The 22366-nt window shown below is 38.5% G+C and overlaps 1 protein-coding gene across 1 annotated transcript in view; it reads right to left on the bottom strand.

The window, feature by feature from the left end:
* The window catches only part of LOC144959968 (uncharacterized), an 85396-nt gene that overhangs the window by 7352 nt on the left and 55678 nt on the right, over nt 1–22366 (bottom strand). Inside the window, exons 3-10 of the mRNA XM_078892849.1 lie at nt 22054–22342; nt 19984–20097; nt 17683–17874; nt 13786–13969; nt 8978–9113; nt 6029–6233; nt 4107–4354; nt 561–759 (exon numbers count right to left, since the gene is read on the bottom strand). Of these exons, the coding sequence (XP_078748975.1) occupies nt 561–759; nt 4107–4354; nt 6029–6233; nt 8978–9113; nt 13786–13969; nt 17683–17874; nt 19984–20097; nt 22054–22342 (1567 nt within the window). The remainder of the gene's footprint in view (nt 1–560; nt 760–4106; nt 4355–6028; nt 6234–8977; nt 9114–13785; nt 13970–17682; nt 17875–19983; nt 20098–22053; nt 22343–22366) is intronic.

Raw genomic sequence — 22366 nt, 5'->3', positions numbered from 1 at the left:
AAAATAAAGATATGTATTGAATTGTAAGCTTCAATTTTTTAGACGAAAGACAGATACTCTGGATGTTTCGGGTTTCCCCTTTATCAACAAAACACTGAAACAGTGCCAGACAAAGCAACGACAAAAAAAGACAAGAAAAAAAGAGCGGCTCCTTTTTTCGTGATGGTATCTTTTTTTCCGTGTATGGTAATTTTTTATCTGTTTTGTCTGACATTGTTTCATACGTGCCTTTTCCGCAGCAGTGCCTGCTCCCTAATTTATCATTATCTCTTGACCATAGAATCGCAAAAAAAAAAGATAAATAAAAAATAAACGAATAAATAGAAAAAGATCATGGATAGATAAATACTTATTCTTAAAGTGAATAAATACCTAAATATATAAATGAATGGATAATTAAATAGATAGATAAATAAATAAATCAATCAATAAAGAAGGAAAGAAAGAAAGAAAGAAAGAAAGAAAGAAAAGAATCGTAGGAGTTGTGATGTTATACAGTACATACGTGGTATGGTAGACACTTCTTTACAAAAAAAAAAAGATAAAAACGAACTTCTCACCTTGGGTTTTTCTGGCTCTTTTTCCTCCGGTACGGTCTCTGGTGCTAGATACTCAGTCACCGTGGCCTCGTCAAGGTCAATCTTGAAGGTGAATGTCATTTTGTTTCTCAAAGCCTCTTCTCTGATACCAACGGGGACTAAATTGACCTTTCCTTCTAAGGCAGCTGGTTCAAGGTCAATTGGTTCAAAATCGAAAGATCTGAAAGATTGAATATCAACCTCGTCATGACAAACATTACAGTGGAATGAGTATGAAGTCAACACTTTAAGTCAGCCTCTTGTTGGTCCCAAATTTTCTGTTCTTTATCTGTGTTCCATTGATAAATGTGACCCTTCGCCTCAAAACGGTATTAAGTCGGGATGGTTAAGATGTTGAAAATTGAATTTATAGTCAGAAATATCAGACGTTTGTTCAGTTTGTATGCTTTATTGAGAAGAATGGAAACCATATTTTAGGGTGCCAATGCCAAAAATTTATATTTTTGATCAGTTTAACATTTAATTCGGCTTTTAAGCATATGGTTCGTCCCGACATAATACCGTTTTGAGACGATAGGTCACAAATGTTTTCTTTTAATCTTGAACTTTTAACAACGTCCTTACCACCCATAGCAAAATCGACACATTCGTTACGATGCAGTCTACATTTTTCTCATTCTGATTTCTTTTGTACATCATAATATTTGAACAAAAAATGTTTGCTATAGTTAAAGTATATTAACACTGGGCTGAAGATCTCGTTAAAAAAAATTGAGCATTTATATAGCGCAATATCCACTTAACGTGCTCAATGCGCTTTACAAGGGGTCCCTGGTCAACAGCAACATTTAACATGTAGGACGAGACATGACGCCTGTTAGGCGATATTACAATTTTTCGGACAAAGACAACGCTGTTAACGGCCAGGTACTCATTTTACACCTGAGTACGGTGAGAGAATGTGAGTAAAGAGTCTTTTCCAAGGACTCAACTATGCGCCGAGCGAGGCTCGAACCCAGGACCTTCCGATCCGAAAGCGAGTGTCATACCACTAGACCACATAGCCGCACAGAAGCCGGACGTTAAGCAGAAACATAATTATGTAGACGTCTATAGCAAGAACTAACAGCTTTTGTGTTTGAGTGAAAGAAATGCTTGAATGTCAACCTCTTGAAGACCTGAGATGCACATTCCTCCCACCAAATCCAATAATCAGTAAAACATTTTATAGTCACCTGGAACAACTACAAAAGACGTCTAACTTCTACGTCACGGCACAAGACCGAAGGGCAAGAGCTCAGGTGGTCGCTGGTTCGGATAAGTAAGTAAGTAAGTAAGAGTGAAATAAATATATTTTTGTATAGGTTAGGTGTGAAGTTTGGGGAAAATCCGGAAAATGGTCGGTAAGGAGAGAGTTAAAGGGTACAATATCCACTAAACGTACTCAAAGCGCTTTTCAAACGCCCCTGACCAACAGCAACACGTAACATGTAGAACAAAACATTGCGCATGATAGGAGATATTACAATTTTAATTCTCCGACAGAGACAAAGCTCTCAACTGCCAGGTACTCACTTTACACCTGAGTACGGTGAGAGAATGTGAGTAAAGATCCTTCTCCAAGGACTCAACTATGCGCCGAGCGAGCGAGGCTCGAACCCATGACCTTCCGATCCGAAAGCGAGTGTCATACCACAATAAGACCGCATAGCCGCACAATTCTTGGAAACTTTAAATGCTGGCCAACTAACTTCGCGGCCATTATGTGTGTTGAACCCTTGACCACAAGAAGTCTGGGAGAGTGGCCTAAGATAATAGTTTGAAGCGAGTTTTTTTTTAGGGGTCGTGGATAGCTCACACGGTAGAGTGACGATCTCCTCGGCCAGAGATACTTTTCGGCCATTGTATGTGTTGAACCCGTGACCTCAAGAAGTCGGGGAGAGTGGCCCAAGATAGCAGTTTGAAGCGACTTTTTTTAGGGGTCGTGAAAAGCTCATACTGTAGAGTCACGATCTACCCGGCCAGACAGTTGTCATTAGACAAGGCATTCTGCACTTCATTCATTTTTCATCCACCTAGCGGTGATTAACCTCTCGGTCACTTCGCTCTGTGGCCCAGAATGTCCCGAGTTCAAGCCCCGCTTCAGGCACTTTGCTTGTTTTCCTTGAGCAAGATTATTAACCCCCAATTTGCTCACTTGGACAATATGGATGATTCCTGTTGACATCTGAGATCTTGTTTGATGAAATATCTATATTCCTTCATGGAACGCCTAGGAGACGATATCTTATGGTGTCGTGGCGGAAGAGTATAATCTTTTAATATTTTTTAGCAGTGATTGGGTAGATGGGCCTATTGAATAGATCTGGTGGAACACATTTTGAGAGGGGCTAGCATCGTATTCAAATGGTTTATGTTGGGGGAAAAAACTGTCATGTCGCCTAACAGGCATCATGTCTCGTATTGCTATTGGTCAGGGACCCCTTGTAAAGCGCTTTGAGCACGTTTAGTGGATATTGCGCTATAAATGGTAGGAAACACTTAATACGGTCTGTTTCACTATACGAAAACCGGGATAAACTCTAGTACCATGGGTATCATGGATCTAAAAGATTGAGACGAAATAATTAAGAAAAAAAAATAGAAATAATATATCTTCTAACCGCTTAAAATGCCTTTATGTGCGGCTATGTGGTCTAGTGGTATGATATTCGCTTTCGGATCTGAAGGTCCTGGGTTCGAGCCTTGCTCGGGGCATAGTTGAGTCCTTCGAAAAGGCTCTTTACTCACAGTCTCTCAACGTACTCAGGCGTAAAATGAGTACCTGGTCGTTAACAGCGTTGTCCCTATCCCCTAACAGACGTCATGTCTCGTTCTACATGTTACATATTGCTGTTTGCCAGGGACCCCTTGTAAAGAGCTTTGCGCACGTTTACTGGATATTGCGCTATATAAAACCTCAAGCTCATGTTTATTTTAAAAATCTGACATGCAAATTCATTTATTTTAATTTTATTCAACTTAACATTGAATGGTCAGATGACATGTCTGTACTGCAAAATTATCCAAAACAACCTTTGACCTTGACCTGAATTGAATGTTATAAGCCACTGACCTTTAATTTCAGAAAAAGTGACTGGAGCAGGCACTTATGTTGATAACAACAAGAGATGAAGTGAGTAGGAAAGTGCCAGAAGACAATAGAGAATAAAACTTTTGGGGCAGTGATGTGAGTTTGAACCCGTGACCTTACTGGTACGACAACTCTGCCTGGCCGGGAAGAGCGTGACTCTACCGTCTGAGCTATGTGGATCGTGGATAGCTCTTACGGTAGAGTCGCGCTCTTCCCGGCCAGGCGGAGTTGTCGTACCAGTAAGGTCGCGAGTTTGAAACCCCCCATCGCCGCCGCTAAATTTTTATTTCTCTATTGTCTTTTGGCATTTTCCTACTCACTTTATTTCTTGTTAGAATCAGATTACCAGCATGTCGGAAAGTGACCCCCGTGAACCCCCGTCACTGCCGCGAACTCTTTTATTCTCTATTGTCTTCTGGCACCAAACCACTGACCTGTACGATTCGGAAAGGCGGGAAAAATAGCGCAGGTGGTTGTTCTCTCTCAACTCTGATTGGACTGTCGTTTTAATGTCTCCTCCAATGTCTATAAGCCACGTGACACCTTCGTAAATCTCAAACTCGTCATCTTTTGGCTGACCTTGACCTAGTTTCCCTCTCAAGGATGGAGGGGCGGGGCGTCTTGGATCTCTGAATCTGTGGGGCGTGGCTTCAATGACGGGAGCTAGGGTTCGGGATACAACCTGAATAGGACGGAGAGGAAATGGAGGAAGTTAAAGAAACCATTCTTGAGCTTTGAGCTTTTATGTAGTGCAATATCCACTAAACGCGCTTTACAAGGGGTCCCTAGCCAACAGCAATATGTAGCACTTAGGACGTGACATGACGCCTGAGTACGGTAAGAGAATGTGAGTAAAGAGCCTTTTCCAAGGACTCAACTATGCGCCAAGCGAGGCTCGAACCCAGGACCTTCCGATCCGAAAGCGAGTGTCATACCACAAGACCACATAACCGCACGAAGAGCCATTCAACACGTGACCAATAGCTGTTGTCCCGTATTACGGAGGGGAAAAAAACCCAGAAAGACCCTTGAGAATGTATATAGCGCATTATCCTTTAAATGTGTGCAAAGCGTTTTACAATGGGGGAATCATAGCAAACCGCAACACTTAACTCACTCAATCCAAGAAATTTTTTGCTACTGTTCAAAATTTTTAAAAAATGTATTAAAAATGAGCATGTGCACTATTCAACAATCATTAACATGTAAAAACTATAAAACATTAGCTTTGATACTACGCCTATAATTTATCTCAGAAAAATGTAATAAATAGGCATGGGGTAAAAGTAACCCTGGGTAAACTACGGATATAGTCGGTGTTAGGGTTCAGTGAGTTAACATGTAGTCTAGTAACTCCCGTGATTGCAAGAACTAGGTATTCTGGCTGTAGATAGGACTCCACGGCTAGGATGGGTGCAGATGGTCGGTGATTTATATGGACTGAGTAAGCCGGGGACGAGGCAGACCGGAAGTCGTAGGGATGACCATCTTTGCTTTGGTCACCGTAGCCGTACGTTTGTTTACGGCTAGAGATCCCTATGTGTTAACAGAACGAACCATGACTCATGTTTGGTTATGCATGGCTTACTTGATTTCAGCCTCCTAATTCCTTATAGAACATACTGCCCTGTTACTCTGAAAAAAAAAACATATTAAAAAATTTGTCCAGAAAACTCGTCCTTCAAATATCGAATCGATCGATATTTGAAGGACGAGTTTTCTGGCCAAATTTTAAAATAATATGTTTTTTTCCAGAGTACGGCAGCATAGCCAATGCATTGTATGTTTTATACATTTTATTTTCCGCAGCGACAACGCTGTTAACGACTAGGTACTTATTTATATCTGAGTACGGTGCAAGAATATGAATTTCCAAGAAATCAGCTATTTGCCGCTCAGAGAGGGAATTGAATCGTAGCCATCGTTATGTTATAGCCTGACACTGAGACTCAAAAGGACTGGTCCTTTGACGTTTTCGCACCGTCTAGTGAGTTTTCGTTAGTAGTGATCCCATTGGTTAAACAATTGAATACAACTCACGATTTGTTTTCTTTTGTGGCCAAAGATTGGTCTTTTGACGTCATTTTTTGGTCAGTGTCAGGCCATAACTTCACGAAGGCCACGGTTGTCGTTAGTAGTGCTCATGGAAACAAGTGGTCCCATTGGTTGAATTATTCAATACAACTCACGGTTTGTTTTCTTTTGTGGCAAAAGACTGGCATTTTGAGGTCAATTTTTGGTCAGCATCAGGCCATAACTTTACGAAGGCCACGCTACGGTACGCTTGAACCCTGGATCCTCCGGTTCAAAAGCGAGTGTCACACAACACGAACACATAGCCGTACATTGTACTTACTGTAAATCCTTGTGCTTTCCTATCACTTATTTTTGTTTCCGCCATTCTCTTGGGTACGAGTTCAACCATGGCCCGCCAGGACTTTTCCTTGAGGGACATGAACAAACAAACTTCCCCTTTGTCTTTGTTGCTTCGTCCTTCTATGATGTTGACAGCCTCTTTCATCTTCTTCTGTCTCCCCGGGACACATAGCACCACGCAGAATCTTGTAGAGGAAAAAAGGGCATCAAAGAAATTTAAACAAATAAACAAACAAATCATAATAATAATAGTAATAATAATAATAAAAATAATAATAATTATTATTATTATTATTATTATTATCATTATTATTATTATTATTATTATTATTATTATTATTATTATTATTATTATTATTATTATTATTATTATTATTATTATTATTATTATTATTATTATTATTATCATCATTATTATTATTATTATTATTATTATTATTATTATTATTATTATTATTATTATTATTATTATTATTATCATTATTATTATTATAATTATTATTATTATTGTTATTATTAGTATCATTATTATTATTATTATTATTATTATTATTATTATTATTATTATTATTATTATCATTATTATTATTATTATTATTATTAAAATTATTATTATTATTATTATTATTATTATTATTATTATTATTGTTATTTCTGATGAAGATGAGCCACACATTTGAAACTTGTGGTTGGAATCAATTCAATATTTTGGAGAACAGCTACAATTTCTAACATGGCAAAAATCCCAAAGTTCGTAAGAAAATCAATTGAATTGGGAACAATTGTGTGATGCTTAAAAAATGAAACTGGTTCCAATCTCATTGGAAGTGTAAAACCATTCTTTCGGAGGACTGGATAATACCTTGTGTAATTGAACTTCTGGTTTCAAAGTGATGACCATCTTATTTTCTAGTCTAAATATATGATGTTCGTCGATAAAGACGCGGCTATATGGTCAAGTGGTATGACACTCGCTTTCGGATCGGAAGGTACTGGGTTCGAGCCTCGCTCGGCGCATAGTTGAGTCCTTGGAGAAGGTTCTTTACTCACGTTCTCTTACCGTACCGTGTAAAATGAGTACCTGGCCGTTAACTGTGTTGTCTCTGTCCGAAAAAAATATGCAATATCGCCTAACAGGCGTCATCATGTACCGTCCTAAATGTTAAATGTTGCTGTTGGCCATGGGCCCTTTGTAAAGCGCTTTGAGCACGTTTAGTGGATATTGCGCTATATAAAAGGTCATTTTTTTGTTTTAAGGATCATCCATCCTCGCTCTTTTACGTCCCGTAATACTAAGAATCTGCCTATGTATCCTGCTTCTAAAATCGTTATGCATCTTATGATCCATTGTGTAATAAATTACCAACCAAAGAGTGAAAATGGAAATGCTTCGTATGGGAACAAAACAGACAATGGACCTTTCGGGTACAAACCATTCGTCAGCACAACAGTACACAAATAAACGTGGAAAACAAATAAAATATAATGAAAAAAAAATTGTATCGTCTGTACTCAATGGTGGTTGCAGTATGAATGAGTACAGACGATACAAGTTATTTTTCATTATATTTTATTTGTTTTCCACGTTCATTTATGTACTGTTGTGCTGACGAAGGGTTTGTACCCGAAACGTCCATTGTCTGTTTTGTTCCCATACGAAGCCTTTCCATTTTCACTCTTTCGTTAGTATTTTACGATCACCGGCTTCAGGCAGCCCCCGCCGTTTTCAACGTAGCCATACGCTACTACTACTATTGTGTAATCAATCCATTATTAGTCCTCCGAAGGGCTGGTTACATACACACTTCCAAGAATTTTAGAACCGGAATAGTAGAAGATATGACATCACGACTTTTCCTCACTGTTCTAAATTCCCTTTTCATGGACAGATTCATCTAGACATAATACCGTTTTATTCGAGGCGTTCCGTTAGCTCAATTGGTAGAGCACACGCATCACTGGCAAAAGGACCGAGATCGATCTCCGTTGTAGTCGAGATTTTTTTTCTGATTCCCCCGTTCTACCCAGTAGTGAATGGGTAGGTAGCTGGGTCTGTTAGATCTGTTAGCGTAAAGTACATTTTGCGATAGAACAGAGTCATATTCAAAGGTTAGCAAGAAATAATTGCTCTGATCCGTTTCACGCCATAGGAGAAACCGGGATAAACTCCGGCTCTATGGCCCCAATGTCTCTGAGTGACTTTTTTTTAAATACCGTATTGAGACGATGGGTTACTGTTTTTGTTTTTAAGGGTTTTACGGCGCTTGCAACACATTTAGGTCATATCAGCGCCATAAAAAAAGGAAGAAAGTGGGATAGTGAAAAGGTCTAGAATTACAATTAAAGCACACAGGAAAAGAGAAGACAAAGGGGTATTGGTACAAATAGGGAACAGATGTGGATTCCAAGAGCACACTATCAAAGTGCATAGTTTGAGATCACCTAAAAGTGTCATCCAGACACAAGCACAGGTCCCCGCCAAGAGGAACACACTCAATTGTTTACAAATCTTACATGTGTAAAAGGAAAAATAATATAGTGTATCAGAGAGATGATTTACAAGGAAAAATATATCATTTCCCAAAACTAACTATACATTTGACTGTTTCTCTCTCAGCCAGGGTATCCGGCAGTATGTACCTCCCTGCCCACTATGGGAGGTCAGGAACCCCGTTCAGAATCTCATTTCAAGACAAAGACAGAAAGCATGTTGGAAAACAGATTTTGGGGGATAGAAGACGCAGTATGTACCTCCCTGCCCACTATGGGAAGTCAGGAACCCCGGCTAGAATCTCATTCCAAGACCCAGACAGAAAGCAGGTTGGAAAACAGATTTTGGGGGATAGAAGACGCAGTAAGTACCTCCCTGCCCACTATGGGAGGTCAGGAACCCCACACAGGATGATTTATATATGATGAACCCGGTTACCTGGATAGCTCTCTGACGTCAAACGTGACTGTCGTCCTGGTGAATTTATATAGCGAGTCGACCAATTCCCAGCCCGTAGTGGAGGTCTTTGTTAGCACCGCAATGTCTGGGTGGCCCTCACTGGTCATCGCATCTCCTGGGTGGACAGATTGTATCAATATGGTATAGAGATTATACGTTGTTGAATAACATTAACATATATATGTGGCTATGTGGTCTAGTGGTATGACACTCGCTTTCGGATCGGAGGGTCCTGAGTTCAAGCCTCGCTCGGCGCATAGTTGAGTCCTTGGAAAAGGCTCCTTACTCACATTCTCTCACCGTACTCAGGTGTAAAATGAGTACCTGGTCGTTAACAGCGTTGTCTCTGTCCGGAAAAAATTGTAATATCGCCTGTTAGGCGTCATGTCTCGTTCTACTTGTTACGTGTTGCTGTTGGTCAGGGACCCATTTTAAAGCGCTTTGAGCACATTTAGTGGATATTGCGCTATATAAAAGCTCAATTTATATATATATATATATATATATATATATATATATATATATATATAGTATATATATATATATTTATATATATCAGGGGTGAGAATGACTGGTCACTAAAAAGGAGGACATTTTTCAGCGCTTAAATCAAGAACCATCCATGCAAAAATGACCTATACATTTAAATTTCATTAAAAGTTATTGTGATGCAATCCAAAATGTTCTCCCAGCAATTTCTGACATCACTCGGAGGAATTTCTAAAACTGAAAGTGTAATTATAACATGGTGGTTGTAGTAATGGTAGTGGTAAGGATAATGAAGTGGTGGTGGTTGTAGTAGTTGTGGTAAGGATGATGATGTGATGATGGTTGTAGTAGTAGTGGTAGTCGCCACATACATCTCCCGTATTCACAGATTCACTAATGCCCACATCCCATTGTTTCAAGTTGACGAGAAACGCCAACTTAAAATTTGGTTCACGTAAATTTCAGAAACAATTCCGAACAATTTCAATGCTTACACAGGAATTTCTGCAAACAAAATATAATCTATTGAGATCTATAATCATCCTAATAGCCCTTGTTTCAAATCAAGTAAAGTTCCAAAACCAATTTAAAATATATAAAATATTAAATATAAAATATTAAAATGAATGGTAGGTATGGTGGTAATAATGACATGATGGTGGCTGTTGTAGTGGTGGCAGTAATGATAATGTATGTGGTTGTGGTGGTTGCAGAAGTGGTGCTGGTGATAATATTGTGTTGGAGGAGGTTGTAGTAGCGGTGGTAAGGATGTGGTAGTGATTGTTGTTTTAATGGTGATAGTGTTGTGATGATGTCGTAGTGGTGGTAGCAATGATGGTGATGATGATGATGTGGTGGAGGTGGTTGTAGTAATGGTGGTGCCTCATGAAATGATGGTATGGCGATGGTGGTGGTTGTAGTAGTAGTGGCAGTGATGATGATGATTATGATGATGATGATGATGATGATGATGATGATGATGATGATGATGATGATGATGATGGTGGTGGTGGTGGTGGTGGTGGTGGTGGTGGTGGTGGTGGTGGTGGTGGTGGTGGTGGTGGTGGTGGTGGTGGTGGTGGTGGTGGTGGTGATAAGGTGTGTACTTGAACGTGAAAAGAGAGAATGATGGCTGATGTGAAAAGGATATGATCCACTTTATAGATTTAGGTTTGTCTGACAGAAGGAATGATAGTGTGTGTTTGTGTGTGTGTGTGTGTGTATGTGTGTTTTGTTTGTTTTCAAGGGTTTACGGCGCTTGCGAAACATTTAGGTGATATCAGCGCCAGTAAAAAGGAAGAAAATGGGATAGTAAAAAGTTCTAGAATTACAATTAAAACACCCAAGAAAAAGTAAGACACAGGGTAACGGAACAAAAAGGGATCAGATGTAGATTCCAAGAGCATACCACCAATGTACTTAGTTTGAGATCACCTATAAGTCTCATCCGGGCACAAACAGGAATACACTCAAATGCTTACATTATACATTCAAAATAACAAATATAATAATACATAACATAGAGATGATTTACAAGGAAAAAAATATCATCTCCCAAAACAATAACTGTGCATCTTACTGTTTCCCTTCCAGTTAGGACTCTGGCCAGGGCCGGGACAAAACCAAGTAATCTCATTCTAAGACAAAGACAGAAAGCATGTTGGAAAACAGATATAAAGGGGATAGAAGACATAGTATGTACCCCCTTGCCCTCTATGGGAGGTCAGGAACCCCACCCAGGTGTGTGTGTGTGTGTGTGTGTTTGAGTGAGAGAGGGACAGAGAGAGAGTGAAGAGAGAGAGAGAGAGAGAAACTGCTCAAAGTGAATATAGTGATAGGTACAGAGAGATTAAAGTGAAAAACTAACCGAGGTTAAAGTACTTAGTGAACTTTATTGTTAGGTGTGTATGTGCTTTTTTTGTTAATCGGAAATATTAATTTAACGTATGTTTTATGTTGGCAATTGCCAGGAAATTAATATTTTAATTGAATCCCCTGTGTGTGTGTGTGTGTGTGTGTGTGTGTGTGTGTGTGTGTATGTGTGTAGCATTGTTAAGAACATGAAGATGAAAACTGAAAACTTATTGAGGCTAAAGAACTGGGTGCACTTTACTGATTTGTGTGTGTGTGTGTGTGTGTGTGTGTGTGTGTGTATCATTGTTAAGTACATGAAGATGAAAAGTGAAAACTTATCGAGGCTAAAGAACTGGGTGCACTTTACTGATTTGTGTGTGTGAGAGAGAGAGAGAGAGAGAGAGAGAGAGAGAGAGAGAGAGAGAGAGAGAGAGAGAGAGCTCAAAGTGAATGTAGTGATGAGTACAGAAAAATGAAAGTGAAAAATTAACGAGACTTAAGAACTGAGTGAACTATATTGATTTGTGTGTGCACGTCATTTCAGCGGCACTTAAAATATATATGGGGCTGTAAAAAAAATATAGATTTAAGTAAGATCAAAAGCACCGGAGAAAAAGTGACTGATTCAAATAGGGCTCACAAACGGACTCCAAGATCAAACTATCAATGTAGTTAGTTTGAGGTCACCTAAAAGTCTCACCAAGACACAAGCACAGAATCTTTGAGAGAGAAATACAAAATTTAGAACAACAAACCTAACGTCACACAAAAGAGAGATGATATACGAGGACAAACATATCATCTCCCAAAAACGACTATGCATTTAATTGTTTTCCTCCGTGCCAATGAATCCGGCCAGGAAAAGGATCAAGCCAAGACAAAGGCAGAAAGCAACTCTGATCCATGCAAGTCAAAAGATCCCACCAGGAAGATGATGTGATAGTGGTGCTTGCACTAGAGGTGGTACTGATTACAATGAGGGCAGTGATGATGTGGTTGTGGAGATGGTGTTACTGATGATAATGTGACAGTTGCTGTCGTAGTGGTGGTAGTTGTGGTAGAGATGGTGATGATGTCATGATGGTTCAGGGGTGAGAATGACTGGTCACAAAAATGGAGTTCAAGACCTATCTATGCGACGATAACGTATAAATTAGAATTTCATTAAAACATTTACTGAGATGCAATCAAAAATGTGTCTCGTAATAATTTCTGACACCACTTGGAGGAATTTCAAAAGTTGAGAGTGTAATTACAACATATTGTAGTAGTAGTAAGAAAAGATGGCGGTAGGGATGGTGATGTGATGGTGGTTGTAGTAGGATCGTGATAGGGATAATGATATGGTGGTTGTAGCTGTAGAGGTGTTGGGAATAATGGTGTGGTGGTGGTTGTAATAGTTGTGGTAGGGATGATGTGGGGTGGTTGTAGTAGTGATACGAGGGATGATGTGGTGGTGGAGGATGTATTTGTATTTGTAGTAGGAATGAAAAGAAGGTGGTGGTTGTTGTTGTAGTGGTGGTAGGGATGATGATGTGATGGTAGTTGTAGTAGTAGTGGTTGTAGCTGTGGTGGTGGTGGTGGTGGTGGTTATAGGTAGTAGTAGTGGTGGTGGGGGATGATGATGTGGTGGTGGTTGTAGATAGTAGTAGTGGTGGTGGGGGATGATGATGTGGCTGGTGATTGTAGTAGTAATGGTGATAGGAATGATGATGTGGTGGTTGTTGTAGTACAGGTGGTGGTTGTAAAAGTAGTGGTGATAGGGATGTTGATGTAGCGGTTGTGGTGAGCCTTTATAAAAGGCGGAATAGTGATGGTGATGGGCGGAGATAAACCACCATTTAGGCGGATTCTCAGCCCTGAATATATATATATATATATATATATATATATATATATATATATATATATATATATATATATATATATGTATATATATATATATAATATAATATATATATAAATAAATAAATAAATAAATAGATAAATAAATAAACAAACAAACAAATTAATGTGAATGCCAATTTAAAACGCATTTTTACAAATTTTGTCACAGAAGAAGAAGAAGAAGAAGAAGAAGAAGAAGAAGAAGAAGAAGAAGAAGAAGAAGAAGAAGAAGAAGAAGAAGAAGAAGAAGAAGAAGAAGAAGAAGAAGAAGAAGAAGAAGAAGAAGAAGTAGGTGATGATGATGATGATGATGATGATGATGATGATGATGATGATGATGAAGAAGAAGAAGAAGAAGAAGAAGAAGAAGAAGAAGAAGAAGAAGAAGAAGAAGAAGAAGAAGAAGAAGAAGAAGAAGAAGAGAAAGAAGAAGAAGAAAAAGAAGAAGAAGATGATGATGATGATGATGATGATGATGATGATGATGATGATGATGATGATGATGATGATGATGATGATGATGATGATGATGAAGAAATAGTTTCAAGCATTCATACCTCCCCCTTCTACATCCAGCTCTACACCCATGGGCAAAGGCAGTTTGATGGTGACCGCTCTCTTGAATCGACACTGGACGTGGCCAATGATGTCCACGAACTCTGTGATTGCTTGGAGGTCTGCGGTCTCCATGGGGCGGAACTCCCTGGAAAGTTGGAGTTTTTCTGGAGGAATCGGATGAATCTGTGCATGGGAAGGAAGGGCAAGGAAATAATAATAATAATAATAATAATAATAATAATAATAATAATAATAATAATAATAATAATAATAATAATAATAATAATAATAATAATAATAATAATAATAATAATAATAATAATAATAATAATAATAATAATAATAATAATAATAATAATAATAATAAAAAATAATAATAATAAATAATAATAATAATAATAATAAAAATAAAAATAATAATAATAATAATAATAATAATAATAATAATAATAATAATAATAATAATAATAATAATTATGGCTGCGTCGTCTCTATGGAATCTTGCCGTGAATGTGTGCATCACTTCGAGTTTGCCAGATTTTTTTCTATTATCCAGTTAGTAATCTCTGTCTAGTGCAGGTGCGTTCATCGCTTCAGAATGTCATCATGTGTGTTAAGGTGCTGAGGCAGTTGAATGTTTCCTTGTGTTGTTGAAAGCAGTTCTTCGGTTGTTGTTTCTAAATGTATTTGATATTTTTTTACATCTTGATTCAATGTTGTTGGAAGTGAAGTTGGTGTACGCCCTCTGTATTTGGCTCCTTGTTTGAAGTAATCAAGGAAATAGAAAAAGTGCTCTTATCATGTATTAGGGTCCTGATAGTTCAGTTGGCAGAGCAACCCGCTTCACATGCAAAAGGACCGGATTTTATACTCTTAAAAATACTTGGGCATCTATATAGCGCAATATACACTAAACATGCTCAAAGCGCTTTACAGTTGGGTACTTAGACCAACAGCAACATTTCATATGTAAGATGAAACATGCGACATGTCAGGCGATATTATGATTTATTTTTTTCTTGACAGAAAACACTTATCAGTCCGGTCAGGTACTCATCTTACGCCTGAATACGGTGAGAGAATGTGAATAAAGATACAACGATGCTCCGCTCATACAATATTTACGATTTGAAGGAAAGTGTCAAAGTCCAGGACCATATAAAAAAACTAGAGCTTTTATATAGCGCAATATCCACTAAATGTGCTCAAATCGCTTTACAAAAGATTCCTAACAAATAGCGGCAACACGTAACATGCTGATCGAGACACGACGCCTATTATAAGGCGATATACAGCTCTGTTGACGGCCAGGTCCTCATTTTACACCTGAGTACGGTGAGAGAATGTGAGTAATGAGTCTTTTCCAAGGACTCAACTATGCGCCTAGCGAGGCTCGAACCCAGGACCTTCCGATCCGAAAGCGAGTGTCATACCACCAGACCACAAAGCCGCACATAACGGCACGAAAGTGTGAATCTGACGCTGAAAAATAAAATGGGCAGAAAAGTCGTGACGTCACACTCTCTACTCTCCCGGTTCCAGATTTCATGGAAATGTGTATGTAACCAATCCATGCATGGGAAGGGCAATGATATAGAAAGATATTATCATGTATGAGGGTCGCGATAGCTCAGTTGGTAGAGCAACTCGCTTCACATGCAAAGGGATGAGATCAATCCCGGGAGCAGTCGAGTTTTTTATATGACCCCCCCCCCCTTCCCCCTCCCCTCTTCACCCCCCCCCCCCACTCTCCCACCCCTCACTTGTCCACCCAGGTTATTTATATATTGGAATATAAGGTGGCATAACTATTTAGGTAGCAGCATGGGATGATAACGTTATTGTTAAAAATAGATAATCATGATCCGAGTTCAGGGGAGACAACTGTAAACTGTAAAATTTGATGTGTGTTGTTTTTGTTTGATTTTTTGGATTATCTCCCTTGAACTTGGTATTTTGACCCGGAACAAATGTGAAGCCAGCATGTGATGATGATGATGATGATGATGATGATGATGATGATGATGATGATGATGATGATGATGATGATGATATGTGACCCATCGTCTCAAAACGGCATTATGTCGGAACGAACAAGATGCTTAAAATCTGAATTAAATGTTAAACTGGTCAAAAATTTAAATTGTTGGCATTAGCACCCTAAAATATGGTATCCATTCTCCTCAATAAAACATACAAACTCAACACAAGTCTGTATTTCTGGCTAATTCAATTCAACATCTTAACCAATCTGATTAATACGTTTTAGGAGAATGGTCACAATTTTTTGATTTGTGACAAGTTTGGATGGATTGGGATTGGAAGTGTAGTATATAGTAGTATATATAGATTAGTAGTAGTAGTATGTAGTAGATTATAAGTAGTTATAGTAGTGTAGTATAGTATATGTAGTAGTAGTGTAGTAGTATAGTATAATAGTAGTTGTAGTGTATGTCGTATAGTAGTAGTAGTAGTAGTAGTAGTAGTAGTAGTAGTAGTAGTAGTAGTATAGTAGTAGTAGTAGTAGTATAGTGTAGTAGTAGTAGTAGTAGTAGTAGTATGTAGTAGTAGTAGTAGTAGTAGTAGTAGTAGTAGTAGTAGTGTAGTAGTAGTAGTAGTAGTAGTAGTAGTAGTAGTAGAAAGTAGTAGTAGTAGTAGTAGTAGTAGTAGTAGTAGTTAGTAGTAGTAGTAGTTAGTAGTAGTAGTAGTAGTAGTAGTAGTAGTAGTAGTAGTAGTAGTAGTTAGTAGTAGTGAGTAGTATGGTAGTAGTAGTAGTAGTAGTAGTATTAGTAGGTTAGTAGTAGTAGTAGTAGTAGTAGTAGTAGTAGTAGTAGTTAGTAGTAGTAGTAGTAGTAGTAGTAGTAGTAAGTAGTAGTAGTAGTAGTAGTAGTGGTTAGTAGTAGTATAGTAGTAGTGTAGAGTAGTAGTAGTAGTAGTAGTAGAAAGTAGTAGTGTAGTAGTAGTAGTAGTAGTAGTGTAGTAGTAGTAGTAGTAATAGTAGTAGTAGTATGTAGTAGTAGTAGTAGTAGTAGTAGTAGTAGTAGTAGTAGTAGTAGTAGTAGTAGTAGTAGTAGTAGTAGTAGTAGTAGAAGTTAGTAGGTATAGTAGTAGTGGTAGTAGTAGTAGTAGTAGTAGTAGTAGTAGTAGTAGTAGTAGTAGTATTAGTAGTAGTAGTAGTGGGTTAGTAGTAGTAGTAGTAGTAGTAGTAGTAGTAGTAGTAGTGGTGGTGGTGGTGGTGGTAGTAGTAGTAGAAGTAGCGTATGGCTACACCTCCAAATTTATTTCGTCAACACAGCTTCTAAAGTCTTCCTCCTCCCTAAGAATGGTTTCGTAGCCACCTTCAAGTTTAGTGACTGGACATTGGAGGACGATGTGATCGCTGGTCTCTGGGGCTGCCTGTCATTTCCGGCAGGTATCACTGGTTCCAAGTTTCCATCTGCACATATTCGATGCAGTTCTGCCATGTCCAGTTAAGAGGCGATTTGAGGAAATCCAGGCACTCTTTTGGTTGGATCTTTAATGATGTTTCCTCCTCTTGGTGGGTTTTCCTGTTCCACATTTCTCACCAGTTTTCCTCGAAACAATAAACTCATTTCAATAGCATACAACAGCACTGCTCGTTATTGACTATATGTGACCTATCGTCTCAAAACAGTATTATGCTGTAACGAACAAGATGCGTAAAAACCAAATTAACTGTCAAACTGGTCAAAAATATAAATTGTTGGCATTAGCACCCTTAAAAAATGGTATCCACTCTCCTTAATAAAACATACAAACTCAAAACAAGTCTGATATTTCTGGCTATAAATTCAATTTTCACCATCCTAACCATCCCGACTTAATACCGTTTTGAGGCGAAGGGTCACATATTTTTGTACAATTATGAAGCCAACCTGTAGAGCGCATTGTAAGTTTGTTTCCGTGGCTTTCTTGGGGAATCGTACGGTGATGTGTTTGGATATTCTAGTCTGGTATAGACATCCTTGGGTCGTGATGTCAAAGTGTTCTGTCTTGGGCGTGGTGGTCACGACGAAGGTCCCGAGCTTGGTCAGTTCCAACTCCACACAAGGTTTGTTGTCGCTTTCCTGGAACAAAGGGGAGGTAAATCTTCAACAAAAATTGAAGTGAGTAGGTAGAAAGTGCCAGAAGACAATAGAGAATAAAAATTTCGCCGGGGGCAATGGGGGCTCGAACCCGCGACCTTTCTGGTACGACATCTCCGCCTGACCGGGAAGATCGTGACTCTACCATATGAGCTATCCACGACCCCAAAAAAAGGTCGCTTCTAACTCTAGTCTTATTAAATCTTCAATCAACAAATGCTGTAGGATTGTGGGCAATCAAAATCTTTATCTTAAATTAAATTATAGGCCAAAATATACCCTTATATTCAAAACGGAGGATTTTGAAAAGAGAAAAAACATGGATTGGAAAATGTGCAAAACCTTTAATCCACTCCTTACCACCCACAGGAAAATCGTCACATTCGTTTTAAAAATTTGAAAAATTAAAATTGAGCTTTATATAGGGCAATTTCCACTAAATGTGCCCAAAGCGCTTTACAAGGGGTCCCTGGTCAACAGCAACATTTAACATTTAGGACGGGACATGACGCCTGTTAGGCAATATTACCATTTTTCGGACAAAGATAACGCTGTTAACGGCCAGGTACTCATTTTACACCTGAGTACGGTGAGAGAATGTGAGTGAAGAGCCTTTTCCAAGGACTCAACTATACGCCGAGCACGAGGCTCGAACCCAGGACCTTCCGATCCGAAAGCGACCAACTATTTTCTCATTCTGATTTCTCTTGTACATCCCAAAATTTAGAGAAGTGCTTTGATCACAGCTATAAATACTAAACACTGTATTGTAGAGCTCATTTTGTTGAACAACATTCTTTATAGAATGCATTTGTTATTTATTCGTTGAGTAAGAAAAGTCTATTCTTGTGTTGGGTGGGAGTGAATTTTCGGGGGAAATTCTAAAAATAGCTGGGAAGGAGAGAGTTAGGGTCAATGTCAAAAAAATATTGGTTTAAATGACCCTAGTGCCAACAGAAATCAGAGCAACAAAAAGTTTTAAAAAGTAAAAACTGTATGCCAAAAGAATTTTTTTAAATAAATAGAACAAAACATTTTTTTTAAAAACACACTCACGCAGATAACAAAACAAAAACAAAACAAATAATGCCCGCCCCCAAAACACAACAACAAAAAAAAAGAAAAAAAAAAGAAACCCTGACAAAAAAATAAATAAACAAATCAAGAAAACAACATCAAATTAAAAATACAAAAACACAAAAAAGCAACATCAACCACCCCCCCCCCCCCCCCAACCCCCGAAAAAAAACCAAAAACCCCAACACACAAGACACAAAACACACAAACACACCCACCCACCCACACACACACACACACACACACACACACACACGCATAAAAAAAATAGAAAATAAAAAGTAAAAGATACGCCCAAACAAAAAAACAACCAAAACAAAACCCAAACACCCTCTCCAAGTAAGAAGTAGACAAACTCAAACTATGTACCCTTCTCCAAAACACCCACCTCGACACACTACGTGCGGCTATGTGGTCTTGTGGTATGACACTCGCTTTCGGATCGAATCGGAGGGTCCTTGGTTCGAGCATAGCTCGGCGCAAGGTTGAGTCATTGGAAAAGTCTCTTTACTCACATTCCCTCAACGTACTCAGGTGTAAAATGAGTACCTTGCCGTTAACAGCGTTGTCTCTGTCGGAAAAAATGTAATATCTCCTAGAAGGCGTCATGGCTCGCTCTATATGTGACGTTGCTGTTGGCCAGACACCCTTTGTAAAGCGCTTTGAGCACGTTTCATGGATATAGCTCTGTATAAATGCTCTATTTTTTCAACCCGTCTGTCCCTTTTCCTTTGACCTCGGTATCCTACTCTTTTTTTGATTGGCCGAGAGGAATTGTTCTATAGATAATATGGGCTTGGCTAATAAGCTTACCACATGGCAATGAGCAATACACAAAACTGTGTGTAACCATAAACATTAATAGTCTGGATAATACAGTTAAGTGAGAATTACTCATAAACGCGGATGGCAAAAGAAACAATAATAAAGACCTGAGTGACGTCAACTTCGAACTATCTATATCATGCAAACAAATAAATAACCAAACAAGTAAACAAATTATTCAAAACTGACCTTGACCAAAAATCCTACGTTGACCCACTCTGACCCATCCGTCCATTTTCCTTTGACGTTGATGTCACCGTACTCGTTGCTGATTGGCTGGAAGGGAATCTTTACTATCACAGGCTATGGGAGGGGGGAAGCAGCGGGGAAACACGGGGCGGGGGAAGGGAGGGGTGGATGAAATGATATGAACAAAATAAAACACACAAAAAATCAATTTATCAAAATAAAAGTATTGAACTCATATCAATGCAGATAAGATTGTGCCATCAAGATCATTATATTGAATTATAAGCCAACATTTTTGCATTGTTTGATATTTCCTTCATGGCAACAAATATGTAAGGAGACCACCAACATCAATAGTAACTACCGTGAACCAGGACCTCTCTACAAATCAGAAATGTCTGGATTCAGATGAGGCCAAATTAATCCCTGAAGAACTAAGAAATATTGCAGTGCCCTCCGTACTAGAGTCACAACAAGATTTTGACAGCCTCAAAACTCTGGCCCAGGACCGTGAACAATGGAAATAATTAACAACATGGATGGAGAGAGCAGATATACTTATCGATTATGACTGAATCACACAATTCTCAGCAAGTGTCATTCGGACTGCGAGGCTTACTAATAGTTTTACAGAGTTTTTACATGGAAAGTGTTGTATATTTTATTCCAGAAGATTTGTGTGACGGTAGTGCTGTGTCATCGGCGTATCAAATGTCTTTAACGGGTCTCAGGGTTTGACAGTATACTGAGTTGTGTACAGAACTTGAAAACAATCTTTTTTGTTTATATTAAAAGATATACAGTGATAAAACACATCCTTGAGAAAGACCTGTTCTTATTGGAAATGAAGTCTAACACTAGCTTTCGATTTTCAGTCTGGTTATCTGTTTTTATAATTTTGTTGATCGATTCTTTTGAGCATAATAAGATATTGTTATCGTCATTTTTCTTATTGGTTTTCAAAAGTTTATTGCTAAAGGTTTAGTCAAATGCTTTTTCATGATCAATGAAACAAATTGTTTTGCTATTCTCTGCGTATTTTACAAACTAGTTTGAAATTGGGTAATAAAATTCAATTCCGAAGACATTGAGTTTTGCTATTCAATAGATAATTTCATGTTCTTGGGCAGCTTTATTTACATGTAGATACCAAGGATTGATAAAGATATTGCGTAAACGTGTAACTGACAGGTGACATAAATAATTTATATTACTGTAATGTATTTTAAGTACGAGATTTAAATAGGTAACCTTAACACCCTCCTCACCACCAACAGGAAAATCGCCACATTTGTTACGATGTAGCCAACATTTTTCTCATTATAATTTCTTTTTTACATCATAATATTTGAACAAAAATGTTTGTTATAGTTAAAGTATTAACATTGTGTTGAAGAGCTCGCTTAGCAGAAAGAAATTAGTATAGCAAGAACTAACAGCTTTTGTGTTTGATTGAAATAAATCTATTTTTGTATAGGTTGAGTGTGAAGTTTTGAGGAAAATTCGGGAAAAGGCCCGTAAGGAGAGAGTTAAAGAAAGCACGATATTTAAAATGAACCAGAAAGTTGGAGCTTAAGTGGTCCCTAGTCACACGGCGGACCCAGAAACAACGAGGCAAGTATTGCTAAAGGCTAGGGCTATTGGTCAGTACTGACCAATAGTCACTTTGATTGCTGAAAACTACAACACGCAAGAAGCCTGGTGAGAGGAATGGAAAAGTAATAAACCAACAGGAGGGGAACTAATTGAAGATCCCTGTAAAAGTCTCCCAGGTCTACAGGATCAACCAAGAAAATACTGGTTAGCTGCAAATAGACTATGATCAAAACATACAAGAACAGCTGCCAAGGTGCACAAATGGGGGCTCCAAGAATCACCAACATGCCCAAAGTGCAACCAAGCACCACAAGATGCAAACCACTTCGTACTAGATTGCCCAGAGACAAAACTTGAAGGGGGATTTGAAACATCAACAAATGCGATGTGACTTCAGAACCTGGATTGATACCTTGAACATAGAAGTGAAGCCGAACGATACTACTACTACTACTTCGATTGCTAAAGCCATACCTTTTTCAATGTGTGTACGGATGATTTCAACGTAAAAATTTCACTACTGACGGCCTCATAGATGGGCAATTGTGCTGGACACGTCATCCATCTTGTATGAGGGGCAGCAACTTTACAGGATATGGAGTCTTTTTTGTTGAAAAGGGATTCTGGGACGGTTAGTTTTGCTCCTCCCGGAAGTGAAAATGTCCCACCTTTTTTACCAGGCTGGTGTGAGGCTTTGAGGCTGTTGGTGAAAGACAGAGAGAGAATATAGAATAGTTTGGTTTTTTTTAAACTTTGTTTTTGTCTAAGAAGTGTGTTGAACCAAAAA

Source organism: Berghia stephanieae, chromosome 14 (assembly GCF_034508935.2).
Source record: "Berghia stephanieae isolate SIO BIC M18660-M18661 chromosome 14, UCSD_Bste_1.3, whole genome shotgun sequence".
Taxonomy (NCBI): Eukaryota; Metazoa; Mollusca; class Gastropoda; order Nudibranchia; family Aeolidiidae; genus Berghia; species Berghia stephanieae.
This window is presented reverse-complemented; position numbering and strand designations above follow the sequence as displayed.